Here is a 14197-nt window from a genome sequence, read left to right as displayed (position 1 = left end):
TCGACACTTATCACGTATTTCGCTATCGATCTTCCCTCGAGCACACACCGAATTATTAAATCGAATCTAATAGGTCCTTCGGTAAACCAAACGCGACGGTTAAGCTAAATTTCCATCTTCTTTTGGAGATCCAATGAGTCTCTTTAATTTGCGAGGGTGCGCTTCCGACGACGTAATCAGGATTTTCTGCTTAGAGAATATATATATATATTTTTTTTTTAGATCCGAGCGCATTTGTTTGTTTGTGCTTTTTCGCTAATTAGGGAACTGTGAAACGAGGGGGAGGGCAAAAAAGGGAAAACGAGAGAGACGTCGGTGCGCGGCAAGTGCGCTTTCCTTAGCTCGTTAATCTCCGCCCGGGCGGCAGTTTACGCGCCCACGTAAACGGGCGGGCGCCTCGAATTAATGTTTTCACTATCGACACTGGCATCGCGCCTCCCGCGATCGATCCATCGATCCATCGATCCCTCTATCTGCTCCGCACGCGAGATCGAACCTCGCCGATAGGCCACGATTATCGCCCCACATATCGCCGTACAATTTAATGCCGTGCCTCCGATGTCGCAAATCCCGCGATTGTTAAGAAAATCACCGGAAATATTACGGAGACCCGCGGTACTCCAAATCGTAGAGTCTACTTTGATTTAGGAATACAACGTGTACAGAGCTGTACTAAAATTAAGAATATCACACGCCGATTGTTATTACCACGCGGTAATTCAATATCAGGGAACAAGTTTCGAGCTTTGTAATTTCAGTTGGTCGTTTTCGAACCAGTCTTTCAAAATTTATCTTTCTCAACCAAGTAGAATAATTGTCTCATTTTTAAACTAATATATATTTATCCCTCCCTTTTCCTTGATATACGAATTAAAGAGAATGTGACAATATATATATGTGCCCATAATTATGAAAGTGGTCTAAGTCATATATTTTTTGTTTCGAAATTACATTGAATTAATTTCGTTTGAAATGATATGGCGTGAAATAACTGATAAACTCATTTTTTTTTTTTTTAATTTTGACTTAGACCACTTTCATAATTATGGGCACATATCGCCAACCACCTAAGAAATGAAATCCTAAGTGAAAAACACTTTCGGTGCCTCTTTGAAAGCCCTGTACACGTCTCGACTCTTCCATTTCTACCCTGGTTATGCATTTTCATTCGATTTATTTTTTCAATGAGGGAAAGAAAAAAGAAAAGGAAAACGTGGAGGAATTCCGCGGCAGCGCGTAAAATCGAAATTTGGAGCGGCTCTCGCCGAGGAGAGAAACAGGTTGCCGGCGCACTTCGGTAACTTCGCCGAGGTGAAAATTTATGGCCCCCTGTACTCTCTCGGCATGCCTATATCTGGGCTGCACAATTACTGTCTACTCTAGACACGCTCCCGGGACACGCCACGGGAGATGCAGGTCCCTCCAAGATAGCTCGACACGCAGAAATTACCGCGGGGGCTTCCGTTAAATCCGCGATTTCCCGGATAACGAGACGGCGCGAGGCAACCTTCCAAATTTTCCCGCCCTGGCCGGGCCGAGGGCTCGTTAATCACTCGGTACATTTTCCTTTTTCTCCCCTCCTCCCCCCGTTTCTTCCTTTTCTCGTCACTTAACTCCGTATCATTCCGCTCATTAGCGTAAATCATCCGCGTTATTTCGATGACCTACGTGTTCCCGTCGTTCCCACGATTATGGCGATTAGTTCCTCGACTTGGACTGCCCTTCCATTAGTTTCGGGCTCGCTTTACCCCGAGAGAAAAATCCACATCCTGGGACATTTTCCAGTTTCCTTTAGTCAGTCTTTATTCTATATAGGATTACCTGCCGTAGACATACCTTCGCTCCGGTTAACTTTTAATTATCTAATTCGCCTACCTACACGTGCAGCCTCTAAAATGTCAAATTTGTAGTACTTTTAACGGCGTGTCATAATTAAGTTAATACAGAGTACGGAGAGATCGTAATGACGAAGGGGTTGAATCCTCGACTTGGCCCGCGAGACTTAGACGTCAGTCTGTAAGACGTAAAATGGAATACCTAACAGCGGTAGAATGAAATTTTCCTGAAAATCGGGATAACTTGATAATGCATCGGGAAATGATATCTCCACGTTTCTCGAAAAGCGGAGAAACCACGGGGAAAATATAAATTCGATAACGAGCCCCCGCTTACGCGTTCTAACCCCCTCACGCTGCAATTGCAGCTGCAATTGCAGCGGAAAAAGCACTCTTAGGGCGCACACCTGGCGTTGTAAACGTAACTCGGTGCAACTCTTCCCGTAATTCTAGAAAAGCGTTACGATCCTCCGGCTAGGAATAAGAACGGCCGAGGGATATAAAGCAATTTACGCGCGGTTGAAGCGCACTTGCATACAGAGTTGCACTCTCTGTCGTTGCATTTCGACGGAGCTCGGGAACCAGTTTGGTCGTTGTTCCGATCGCGGTGAAGATAAATGAATCGGGACTTTCTGTTCCCTTTTCCCGACGGGGGAGAGGGGAGAAAAGGAAAAGGACGCCCAGTCGAGATAAATGGACCGGCGTTTTTCCATTTCGGTTGTTATATTTTTTTTTTATTTTTTTTTTTAACGAGAAGAACCCAAGAAAATCGGGAAAAGGAAATATGCAACAACCTCCGTGGGTCAGGTGGTCGTCGACTGTAGGTGCAAGTGGTTGCTTTTGCGGTTTCCGACAGTCCCGGACACGTTCTATGAAATCGCGGATTTACACCTAGAGGCTGCCGAGATAACGCTTATCGGCTGAAATTTTATCCGCGATCGATACGGGGAATGTCGAGATTAAATATCCGCCCGATTGTTGCGCGGCTTCAATTTAGGCGTGTTTCATTTTCCCGGCTTACAGTGGCCGAGAAAATTCACTTTCCGGCCGAGATTAATTAAGCCCGGTAATTTAAGGGTTTCTTAAGGACGTTTACGGAAAGATTGATCTTGGAGGAATCGTCAGTGTTATGGTGCAATGAACGTTGATATCAATAGGGTGTTTTAAAAAGAATTTTTTATCCACGGAAATGGTCCGAAGGATTACAAATATCAGTGAAAGTTGTATCGCATTTTGCATAAAATGTTGTATTGAATTCTAAAAATGTAGGGCTTCGCGGAAAGAATGATTAACGATAGTAGCCAGTAAAGATCTTATTAGATCGAGGGATATCTTTTTTTTCTCCCCAGATAGTGATTTTTTTTCCTTCGGGGAAATATGCAAGGTAGGCCGGTCGTTGTCATTAATCCGGGGTTGAGGGAATGGAAAATGGATTCTTGGTTAATTGATCGGAAGTGTAAGACTGAGGATGAAAAACGACGCGGAGGATGTAGTTGTCAGCAGTAGTATTAATGACCGTTCATTTATCATTCCGATGTTTTTATCCCCTTCTTCTTGAATTGCTGAACAGCAACTTGGGACTAGTTAAGCGTTCGACACCTTTCTTCCTTTCGCGGCGACCTCCAAAGTCCAGATAAACCGATAACAGCGATTAAGTGGAGCGGTTTCTCGGTTGATTTCTGAGAAACAAAAAGGCGCCGTCGCTGGCATAGTTGTTGACGACAGTATCGATGGCCTCGTTCCACATCCAGGGATCGACGTTCGACGCTTTCTGACAAACCCTTCGTCCGAAAGCCGACACGTTCTGGCTCCGACCTCCGACCCTTCCTTTGGTCGCCCTTTACCTCGCTATCCTCCATTTCCTCCCTTTTCGTTCCTTCTCTTCCCTTTTTCCTCCCTTTTCCCTCCCTTTTCCTCCCTTTTTCCTCCCTTTGGCTTACCCTCGACAAATCGATCCCCGACGCGCTCCGGCGAGTTCCCTCCTTTTCCTCGCGCGACTCCTTAACAATATCCTGCTCCTCTTCTTTTCCCGATTCCGATGATTTTGACCCTTGATTTTCCCGGTTCGAGATACATTAATTCTCGAGCTGCGGCAATAGCCCACTCGTAACCGGTTATCAGTGAATTATCATAGCGATAAGCTATTAAATTTCATTTTATCCCCGGACCAACGACCGGTAGTTCGCTCGGGTATTATGAATAGGCTGGGGGTCGGGGAAAAAAATCGCCGAGAAAAAAGGATGAATAATAGGTACTTAAGACATTGTGATTTCAGCGTCTCGTTAATTAATTGACCGATTTCCCGCCTCTTCGAGTTGTTCCAGTCGGGGTATATCGGTGGACTCGTGTTTCTATACGCGCTCGTGGCTTGTCGTGGAACAATCCCACTACCGACCCTCGACTTTATACTCGGCCGACTATAGTTTAGGAGCCGTAGGTTGGGTGTAGGTGGGCGTAGGTGGCCCCTCGGTAACTCCGAGAGGAGTTTTAGACCTCGAAAGAGTCTAGCCGGCCATGAGAGAGCAAGAGCAAAGCGAAGGGAAAGACGACCACGATGAAGAAGCCTCCAACAGGGACGAACCTTCCCGATCCCTGGTCCGGGTGCCTTCAGGGTATCTCAGGATTTCATCGATTTTATCCCTCGAAGGACTCTCTTCGTCCTAATTTGTCATCCTACAACTATCCTCGCTAAAAGGACTCTTCAAGAATCATCGTACAAGCTTTCTACAATTTATTGGAATTTTTCTTAACGCAGTTGCGGTGTCGAGTTCACTTTCTTTCCAACGATCCTAATGAAAAAAGGAAAAAAACGCTCCTTTTTTTTTCTTATGTACCTGCAAAATCATTGAAATTAAATTTGCTCGTTTGTTTATCATCTTATAAGACTCGGGGAATTTTATCCTTAATCCGTTTAATCGTCGGTTCGATGATAGATCGCGAGCCGCATTATTTAGTACCTGCAAAATCATTGAAATTAAATTTGCTCGTTTGTTTATCATCTTATAAGACTCGGGGAATTTTATCCTTAATCCGTTTAATCGTCGGCTCGATGATAGATCGCGAATCGCCGTCGTGCCATTATTTAGCGCCACTTCATTCCGCAGGAAGTACCCTCATCGCTACTATAAATCATAGTGAATTTAGGCGCGATTATTTTTATCACCGTTTCGAGCATTTTTATTATCTCCAGCTCTCGCGGGAGCTGAAATGCTGTAAACTCCCGAACATTATTGCTCTCCGTGTTTCCGCGGTATTGAAGCATCCAGCTTTATCACTTCCCGTGCCAAGAAGCACCCGTTATCTCGGATGGACGTTTTCGGCCTCCTGTCTTCGGGGGCCAAGTAATTCGTCGAACGCAATTGCACTTCTGGAAAGGAAATATTAAAATATTAAAAAAAACTTTCGATCCGTCCCTCTAATAGATCCATCTTATTCCACGCGAGAGCCTCGAATAATTTTGCACTTTTTTTTTTTTTTTTTTAATAATTTACCGAAATTGTTTCACTGGAAATAATGCGTCGCTCTTGTGGACATTTACTAAGGACTTATACCGAGATATGGGTACTTCTTATTTTGAGGCACACGGGCACTTGTCGTTGAAGAAAAAATTCTATCATACCGGGATACCGGGAATCCGTATTCGCTCCAGAAGTTCCGAGAGGAGCACAATCCTAGAAAATAATAATAAACGATCGATCCATCTCTCGGTGGAGCCAGAGACCGTCTCTACATGCTTTCTCCGGACTTTCTCGTCGATCTCGAGAGCGCCTTCCTTTCCTGTCGGGTCCAGGGCCGTGTCGTGGGGATACCACTCGAGGGCACCTAGAACATCTATAAGTGTAGATAAAAAATTGGAAATCGTTCGATCGACCGCATTCGGTTAGTTTAAAAAAATCCCCCGATATCGGGTGGTGACTTAACATCGGTTTGCCTATTTTTTTTTTTTTTTTCCCGGTGCACCGCGAGTTTTACTAATCCGAGATTAACCTATAGTTAAGAAATTGGAACAGCTGGGCCTTAAGGTCTCAGTTCCTCGAGTCTCTTTCAGATGTCTACGTTTCAAAAGGATAGAAACCAATTTCAAGGTTTAAAGTCGGAAGGAGGAGGATAGGAAATCCAGAGGAGCCACGAATGGCCTAGGAATATCCTAGGAGATATGGCGAGTCCTTCCTTAAGGCGGATATATGTATATATATATATGCATTTCTTTTTTCTTGCATAAAGAGCGAGAAGGGTGCGCCAGGGGTGCGCGAGTTTCCCAGGGAATTTCGGGAAAGGTATCGCTTTTTTCTCTCTCTCTCTCTCTCCCTTCCCTTCCTGCATCGCCGAGGCGAGAAATCTTTTCGCCCCGAGACTGAGATGGGAACCTCTTTCGAAATGAATTCCCTCCGTCTGCGCTAGCCGGCTACCCTCCGGGATCTCCTCCGAAGTCCCCGCCATTTTTCTTTTTTTTTTTCGCCTATCTCTTTCGGTGCAAAACTCTTCTCGCTCTTTCGCTCCCATTCGCTCCCCAGGACTCGCAGGTGTAACGAGAGGAGGAATTTCGAGAATTTTTTTAACCCCTGCCCGGAAGAAACTTCCCGCGTTTTGAGACATTGACTCATCCGCTGTTACGTTATGATTTTTAATTTTTTTTTTTCCCTTCATTTTCCTATGTTCCATCCTCCAAAGTTGTCGACGCTTCTTAGGGCATTTCTCTCTTCTCTTTTTTTCTGCGCATTTTTTTTTCTTCTTCTTTTTTTCGGTAGGGGAAAACCTCGCTCTGGGTTTCCTCTCTTTCCCTTTCTTTCTCGCTTTTCTTCCCCGAGGCTCGACGGAGGAACGGCGAGGAAACAAACGTCAAACATTTCTCGAATTTTCTGGCAGATTTTACATGCGAGGGGCACTGACTCGTTCCCGGTTTATACATTAATTTGGAATTTTGCTAAATAAAAGGAAATCGAGACGGACGTCATGCAGGATGCGTGGAAATCCCGCAACGTGTTCGCCCTGACTTTTCGTTATGTTTGTGCGAATTTCCGGACTGCATCAACGAGTACACATTTAAATCAGGGGCGCGGTCCATTGTTTTTATTTTTTAATTTCTTTTACGCGTTAATATAAAATTATTAAATCAATGTTTCCCGAAATTATTTATTTTTGCTTTTTCACTTCACCCCCTGCGGTTATTTATCGGGGGCTTAACGGTGCAGGTTTTGTTATCCTCCTTTTTCGGGCTTTTTGATTGGCACCCGCCACGATGACGTCACGACGAAATTTTGGCCCCCCATTGATCGTGGCTGCGGTTTCCCTGGTTTTCGCGTTTGTGCTATTTACATGTAGCCTTCCTTCCCGCCGGCGAAACTCTTCCGGATAAAAATGTATAGTACCAGGAACACGAAAGAATGAAAATTAACAAAACTCCTACTTTTTTTTTTCTTTTCGGCATACGAGAACCGGCGAAAGTTCATAAGATTGGTACTATTATTGGAACGTGTAAACCAATAAAAATCCCCATGCAAATTTACATACGGGATCATTGGTTACTTTGATGCCACGATAAATTCCAGTAAAATTACATTGTCTCTGTAATTAGGGGTATTTGTACATCTTCTAATTTCTAATTCTTCCTGTTACATTTTTCTACGTGAAAGTTAAGTTACGAAGTGTGTATAAAATGTATGTGAATTTTTTGTCAGTTCACGTACTTAGTCTTATTCTCCACTCGCGGTCGCATTTCCCCTGGTCCGTCCGGCAGCCAATCAGGTGCCCGCATCGCGAGTCGCGGCGAGTCGGCCGCCAACCCGCATGCTCGCTGATTGGCGGGCGCTCTGATGACGTCACGGGGACCTCGCGCGGTGATTGGCCGGCGCGGCCGGAGCGACGGGCGGCGTGTTCGGCCGGTGTTTACACCAAGCGCTCCTCGCCCGAGGTAAAACTCGACGGCAAGTTGAGAACCGCCATGGGAGCCTGGGTAATAAAATGAGGGCCCCTGCCCTCCCCTGGGGGTGGGGCCCCCTCGATAACCCATATTGTACCCCCCAGCCCCCTCGCGCCCCTCTCGCCGCCGCCCCTGGCCGTATATACTCGCGGCGGCCGGGCGAGTTTTGTCCGGCGTCGCCGCGCCAGAGGGAAATCCTTCCCTTTGAACCTGAGCCCGCGGGCCGCGGCCGAAATTCCCCAAAAATGGTGGGCACGGGCCCTAGGATTTTCCCGAATTTTCGGTATATCGCCCGCCGACCTCCGGGCCCTCCTTATCGGCCTTTCCGATTTTCGCGGGAAAACCCAGAGGTGGAGCGCGCCGACAATACTTTTACCGCGCCGTATATACGCGATCATATACCACCCCTAGTCTCCCTCCTCCTCCCTCCCCCCCTTGACAACAGTAGGGTGGTACAGTCGAGGCGGAAAGGCACGTACCTGCCGGCGGTACACTCGACTCTGAAAGTTTTCCGTCTCATCTCCTGCTCTGCCACTCGGCAAGAAAAGATTAGGGGTATTAGGCTTTACTCTGATCGCACTCGAACGTGTTTTGAGCCTGAAATTGCCACTGGCGGCTCGTCGCAGCTCGCAGGTGCAAACGTGGGATATATGTTTAAAAGTTTCTCCAGTTTGGTACCACTGGTCGACCGAAGGAGATTAAATGCGCGTTAGAGCGGTGTATCGAGTAATGGTTGTAATTTCGCCAATATGATTTGATCTCTTGATTCTAGTTCTACATATGTAAAAGGTATGACGTGAAAGTCGAAAATAATGTAATTATATGAAATACTTGATATTAAACGACAAATGCAATTTTACTCCACTGATACTCCAGGAATAAACTATAATCAAATTGATTGAAGAAGAAACGTTAACTGCAACTTATGTAGTATGAAATAGGAGATATCGTTTATCTAAATAGCCTCGATTTGACTTGCCACCCTTTGAATGATTTTCTGCGATGGTCCCTGTAAATTGGTTACATGTGTTATTAAACCGTCCAGCTTGTACATATTCGATGAAGAATAAATTTATAAAGTTTCATTTAACCAGCGCCATTCGGTTTTGGCCGCTAATGTACAAAGGCTAAACTCAGTGGTCTCCTGCTACGTGAAATGTTTAATTAATTATTTCCTTGGTCAACAAATATCTGTATAAAGTTCTTTGGTGGAGTAATTCAAGCCTCGTTTGCATTGTTATAAAAGTTCCAGGCCTTCGTCCGTGGATTTTTCACCTGCATAGAAAAATTATTCCCATTTCGTTGCGATTCAAGATGGCGGCCTCCGTCGACGTTTAACCTCCGCGGCGGAGGACTGAAAAATGGATGATCTGTGAGGAGCCGACAATTACTATGCAAACCACAGGGCGTAATTCTCTTCCGGAAAAATGTCAGTTTTTCCAGCGTAACCGTCGGAAAATCGGTTTTGCGTTAATACATGACTGCTAGCTTACATCAGCGAATTCGAATCGCTGCGTGATATGTGAAGTACGCCTCTCGGTATTTACGACGGGAGTTCGCGCCGATCGATAACATCTCCGAATCGAACAAATTTTCCGATATATTAATACCTTTGCCGCGTTCAAATGACGCAGCGAATTTCCCGTGTGCGTCGCTGACGGGATTTTTCGCGGATTTGAATCCCAAGAGCGAGTCCATCCGCGTTGCATAGAGACGCGTACAACGCGCCTCCCCTTCGTTTTTTCTTTTTTCCTCTCTCTCCCTCTCTCTCTCTCTCTTCGGCTTTCTTTCGCTCTCTTTTCTCCGCGGGCGCGATTCTTCCCTTTCTAATTAGACTCGTCAATGGCGTCGTCCTGTACTTCCTATTTCCCACGCGCTCGCTCTCGATTGCTCTCGATTCTCGAAGCGGTCGTCTCGAGTGGCCGCCATCTTGATTTTCCTCGACTTTTTTGGCGCCACCCTCGAATCTTCTCCCTCGCACAATCCAAACCGCGTTCGCTTTGAATTTCGCCTCTTTCTCCTCCCTTTGTCTTACAGGAGCACTCTGACATTAAATTATCAACTTTTTCTTCTAGCCATCGGCATCTCTATCGAGATCCGCCATTTTTCGGTTGCGTATTCCTGCAAAGGGGCGACTCGTATCCCGTGTAAAACGTATCAATGAAAGTATCGTCTAATTCTTCTCTTACAAATAATAGATCCTTTACCGTAAGATCGTTGCACCCGCCTTTTCGCCGTTCAGAGTAAATATATGGTCTTCTACGGAAAGATGGCCGCCATCTTGAGATTCCTCGACCCTTTCGGCGCGTCCCTTCAAATAATGACCATTTGCCAATTTATTACACATATTAATATAACGGTGCAAGTAGCAATATTTTTCTACGTCCTTCCCTGTCCTCGATGTCGCTCTCCATTTTCACCCGAGAATCCATCATGGCGTCCGTCAAGCTAGCGGCCGCCATTTTGATCTTCCTCAACCCTTTTGGCGCGCGCCGCCATTATCTCCCTCTCTTTTTCATCCGGCACCCACGAGCTACGCTTGCCAGAAATATCAATTCCCGAGCGAGATAAAGCCACGCCGAGGAGCGGGCGACAGAGCGAGAGGGAACGAGCGAGTGAGTGGCAACAGTTTGCTTGATTTGGCACGGCTGAGGTTACGTTCGAAATAAATCTCCGCGGCAGGGACGTGGCACGGTGAGCCAGTTAAACGATCATCGACTCCACCTCCGGGCCTATCCTCGCTCCGCGATTTCGCCGCCATTGAGAAAGTATCCGAGTAACTCACTTATATCTAAGGATAGGACAGGTTCGACGCGCGCGCCGCCTTATCGGCCGGCGATCTTATCGATCGCGGATTATCTTCCCGCCGTCGGATAATTCCGGGATTCGGCGCGCGACTCTACCTCCCGATATCATTCCGTGTTCTCCTCGTGCCCTTACAATGTACACGCAGAATAAGAATTAAGCCATAATAAGAAATTTCACTTGCCTGGGTTCGGGTGTCCTTCCGTAATCGAGGAACTTCGAAATGGAACCGCGCGATGACGTCATCAGTCTGGCGCGAGATTCAAACCTTTGAAATCTACCGCTTGGCTTCGCTTACGTGTATTTTGGCTCGATCGCTGTTTCATGAGTCAATTATGTTCGATCATCTCACAGCTTCTAGGAACACTCCTAGGAGCAGGTCAGCCCTAAATAAAGTAACACCTTTGGAAGTTACTTTCGGGAACTTGGTAATCCAATTTTTAACAGCCCCGAATGATCTATTAATAAACGACGCTTCGCCGGAGAATTATTCTTTTCCCCCGTGTAATTTCCACATTAATGCAGTATTAAAACTTCATCGCGAGTCTGATATTCAGCGCCCATCGAGTTTTCTTCCTGAAACGACGTTTCTTTGCCGCTGGCTTCCCGTTCCTACCTGGATAAAATATCACTCTAATTATTTACAAATTTCCTCCTACCCGCGGCAAAGATTACCTTACCAACCGCGACAAACTACGGAATTCATTATTCAAGACGATACAAGAAAAATCCATCCTTTACCAGCTATGTCATCCCTGTGCAATAATTATGATACATTTGTAATACTGGTATCATTAATTGTTCATTTAAATTCTCGTTTTATACATTGGTTATTTCAATGCCACAATGAATTACAGTGAAATTGCATTGCCTCTGTAACATCACATTCAGCATCTAGATGAAGTGCATGAAAATTATAATGTAACATTACGTTTAATTCAAGTAGAAACGCACTGATACGGTAAATATACAATGTTATGGGTTTCTAGGCCGTAATTTCTCCATTTTACGTATTTCTACGTTAAACTTCGGTAATGAGGTATGTACAAATGTATGTAAATTTCTGTCGGTTTTTATCAGTGCATCCGAAACTCTTTTCTTGGGTGAGGATTCGCGGGTTCCCGCAAATCAGTTTGAAATTTAGCTCCTCATTCAAGACCTGGAGAAGGAGAGGGATCTTTTGGAGGTAAAGGAGATCGTCAATGGCGTTACGATCTCCAATGTTGTTGCGTAGTTCGTTGAGCAGCTCGTAAAGTTTAAGGCCCGTCGACACGCCTTGCGTGCGTTAAGAATGGCTAATCGCCGTTAAATTGTTATCGACGTATCAGGCTCCTCTAACGAGGACGCGCCAGTACCATTACACGTAAACGAAGGGTACTTGAATTTATGATAAGCTCAGAAGATGTACCAACATATCGCATCACGCCTTGCCGTCTCTTTTTCCCTGTAAGATCGTTGGAATTATTTTAATCTCATTGCTGTAATACCAAAAAAAAAAAAAAGAAAGCACCGTAACGTCTGTCACCCAATTTATTCTAATATATTAATATATCTTGTAAATGACGTGCGACTCCTTTATTTATTTCCCACGTTTATCACTGTCGTGACCAACAACAACACTATTAATAGGCTGTTCAACAAGCCTCGCGTGAGTTAAGGTCGGCTAATCGTTGTTAAACTATTATCGTCCTATCAGATCTCTCTCTCTTTTTTATTTTTTATTTTTTTTTTTAAATAAGGACAAGCTACACGGAAACCGAGTCTGCCTACATTTACGATACGTCGTAAAGATATATCATGAATTAAAACCCATACAACGTAAATATTCAATATCGTTGGAGATTAATTTAACGCCTGTTGTTTAAAAAAAAGCATTCCGCACGAACCTCCCACACGAAGACCTTGTTCGCTGGGTTTTGGGGGCGTTAAGTTAATAAAAGTAATTGTTACGAATGGGTCGCATTTACTGGTCTCGATGGAACTGTAACGAGGATTTCCGCCGGTGCCGGCAACACGTGTACAGGTGTAATTGTACTAATTGTTCATGACTCGTACACGTGGTTCGGCTACACGCTTCAATGAGCTACACGCTTGTTTGCCGTCGATGTATTTCCTCGATCGCGGATACAATTTATTGACGTCTGTTTTGCAGAGTTTTTCCTCCCTTTTTATTTCGAATCTTTAAGTGGATTTGTAATAACCGAGGAGTGCAATTACGATCGCGGTACAATTTCGCACGGGTAGAGCATTTCACTAGATTCTCTTCGCGATCGAAATTTCCCACCTGAAATAGCCTGCCGGTACGTGCGCCTAGAACTATTGAATTTTAAACCACTTCACACCCTCCATTTAATTACTTTCATCTTTTATTTTTTTTTGGGGGGAGGGGAAATTTTTTACGTCCGAAAAATCCGTAATAATTCCTGCGACCTACATACGGTTCATGATCGTGGATTAAATATTTTATTCGGAAAGGTCCTAAAAATACTGGGAAATCGAGAATCTCAAACTGCCTTTTGGATCCATGCGTACCGAATTTTGCATAATTTGTAATTGCTTAATTTTATTAAATTCTACGTATCTAGAAAATCTGAAATAATTAATCCAAGCTCCACAGGCTTTGGGTAAACGAATTGAATTTTTCTCAGGGCAGGATCCAAAGTGAACAGACAGGATTTGAAATGATGAATGTCGAACCGTAGTTCAACTCCACGCGCTTAATAATTAATTTGTTGGAAGCAATTCTACACTCCTAAAAATCTGAAATAATTAATCCAAGCTCCCCAGGCTTTAGGTAAACGAATTGAATTTTTCTCAGGGCAGGATCCAAAGTGAACAAACAGGATTTGAAATTATGAATGTCGAACCGCAGTTCAACTCCACGCGCTTAATAATTAATTTGTTGAAAGGAATTCTACATTCCTAAAAATCTGAAATAATTAATCCAAGCTCCCCAGGCTTTGGGTAAACGAACTGAATTTTTCTCAGAGCAGGATCCAAAGTGAACAGACAGGATTTGAAATCCTTCGGCACCCTCGAGAGAGGCGCGCCCTCGAAGGCGCGGCGAAGGATGGCGCGCTCGCGGCCGCGTCGCGGGAAAACAATAAGGCTCGGGAAAGATGCATAATTGAATAAAACCCGGTGAATAGAGCCCGAGGGGTAGTTTAGTCGTGGGCGGATGGAAAACTCGGAGAAGAGAGACCGGGGTGGAATGCTATAATTTCGAGCGGGACAGCCATGCGTTATTCAGCGCCGAGTACAGCACTCCAGCCCTCTTCGTCCTTCGCGGCCCTCCGACCCTCGAGACGAATCGGCAGGATGTTGCTGTTATCGTCATTACTGTTATCGTCATTGTCCCCGTAGGCGGCGTTATTATCGTCATTATATTCTCGTAATCGATGCGCACGAGAGGAGCCCCTCCCGCCCGGGAGCGATAATCGCCCGATAATAATTCCTCCTATGTTCTCTCCAATGTTCCAGGAGAGCGACAACCTTTGGTGGGATGCGTTCGCGACTGAATTTTTTGAAGATGACGCCACTCTCACCCTCACCTTTTGCTTAGAAGACGGACCCAAGAGATATAGTGAGTATGGACCACGTGGCGGAATTAATCAGAAGAGCGTATCGATACCCTGAA

At 45.1% G+C, this 14197-nt stretch overlaps 1 protein-coding gene across 4 annotated transcripts in view; it reads left to right on the top strand.

The window, feature by feature from the left end:
- Positions 1-14197, top strand: part of LOC105700356 (LIM domain-binding protein 2) — a 113356-nt gene that overhangs the window by 87886 nt on the left and 11273 nt on the right. For all 4 annotated transcript variants that reach the window (XM_012426128.2, XM_012426126.2, XM_012426125.2 and 1 more), the window contains exon 4: positions 14041-14143. In XM_012426128.2, the coding sequence (XP_012281551.1) occupies positions 14041-14143 (103 nt within the window). The remainder of the gene's footprint in view (positions 1-14040; positions 14144-14197) is intronic.

The sequence above is a fragment of the Orussus abietinus genome, unplaced genomic scaffold, assembly GCF_000612105.2.
Source record: "Orussus abietinus isolate OABI.00-Male unplaced genomic scaffold, Oabi_2.0 scaffold56, whole genome shotgun sequence".
Lineage (NCBI taxonomy): Eukaryota > Metazoa > Arthropoda > Insecta > Hymenoptera > Orussidae > Orussus > Orussus abietinus.
The sequence above is the reverse complement of the archived record's forward strand: the minus strand, read 5'-3'. Positions and strand labels throughout refer to the sequence as shown.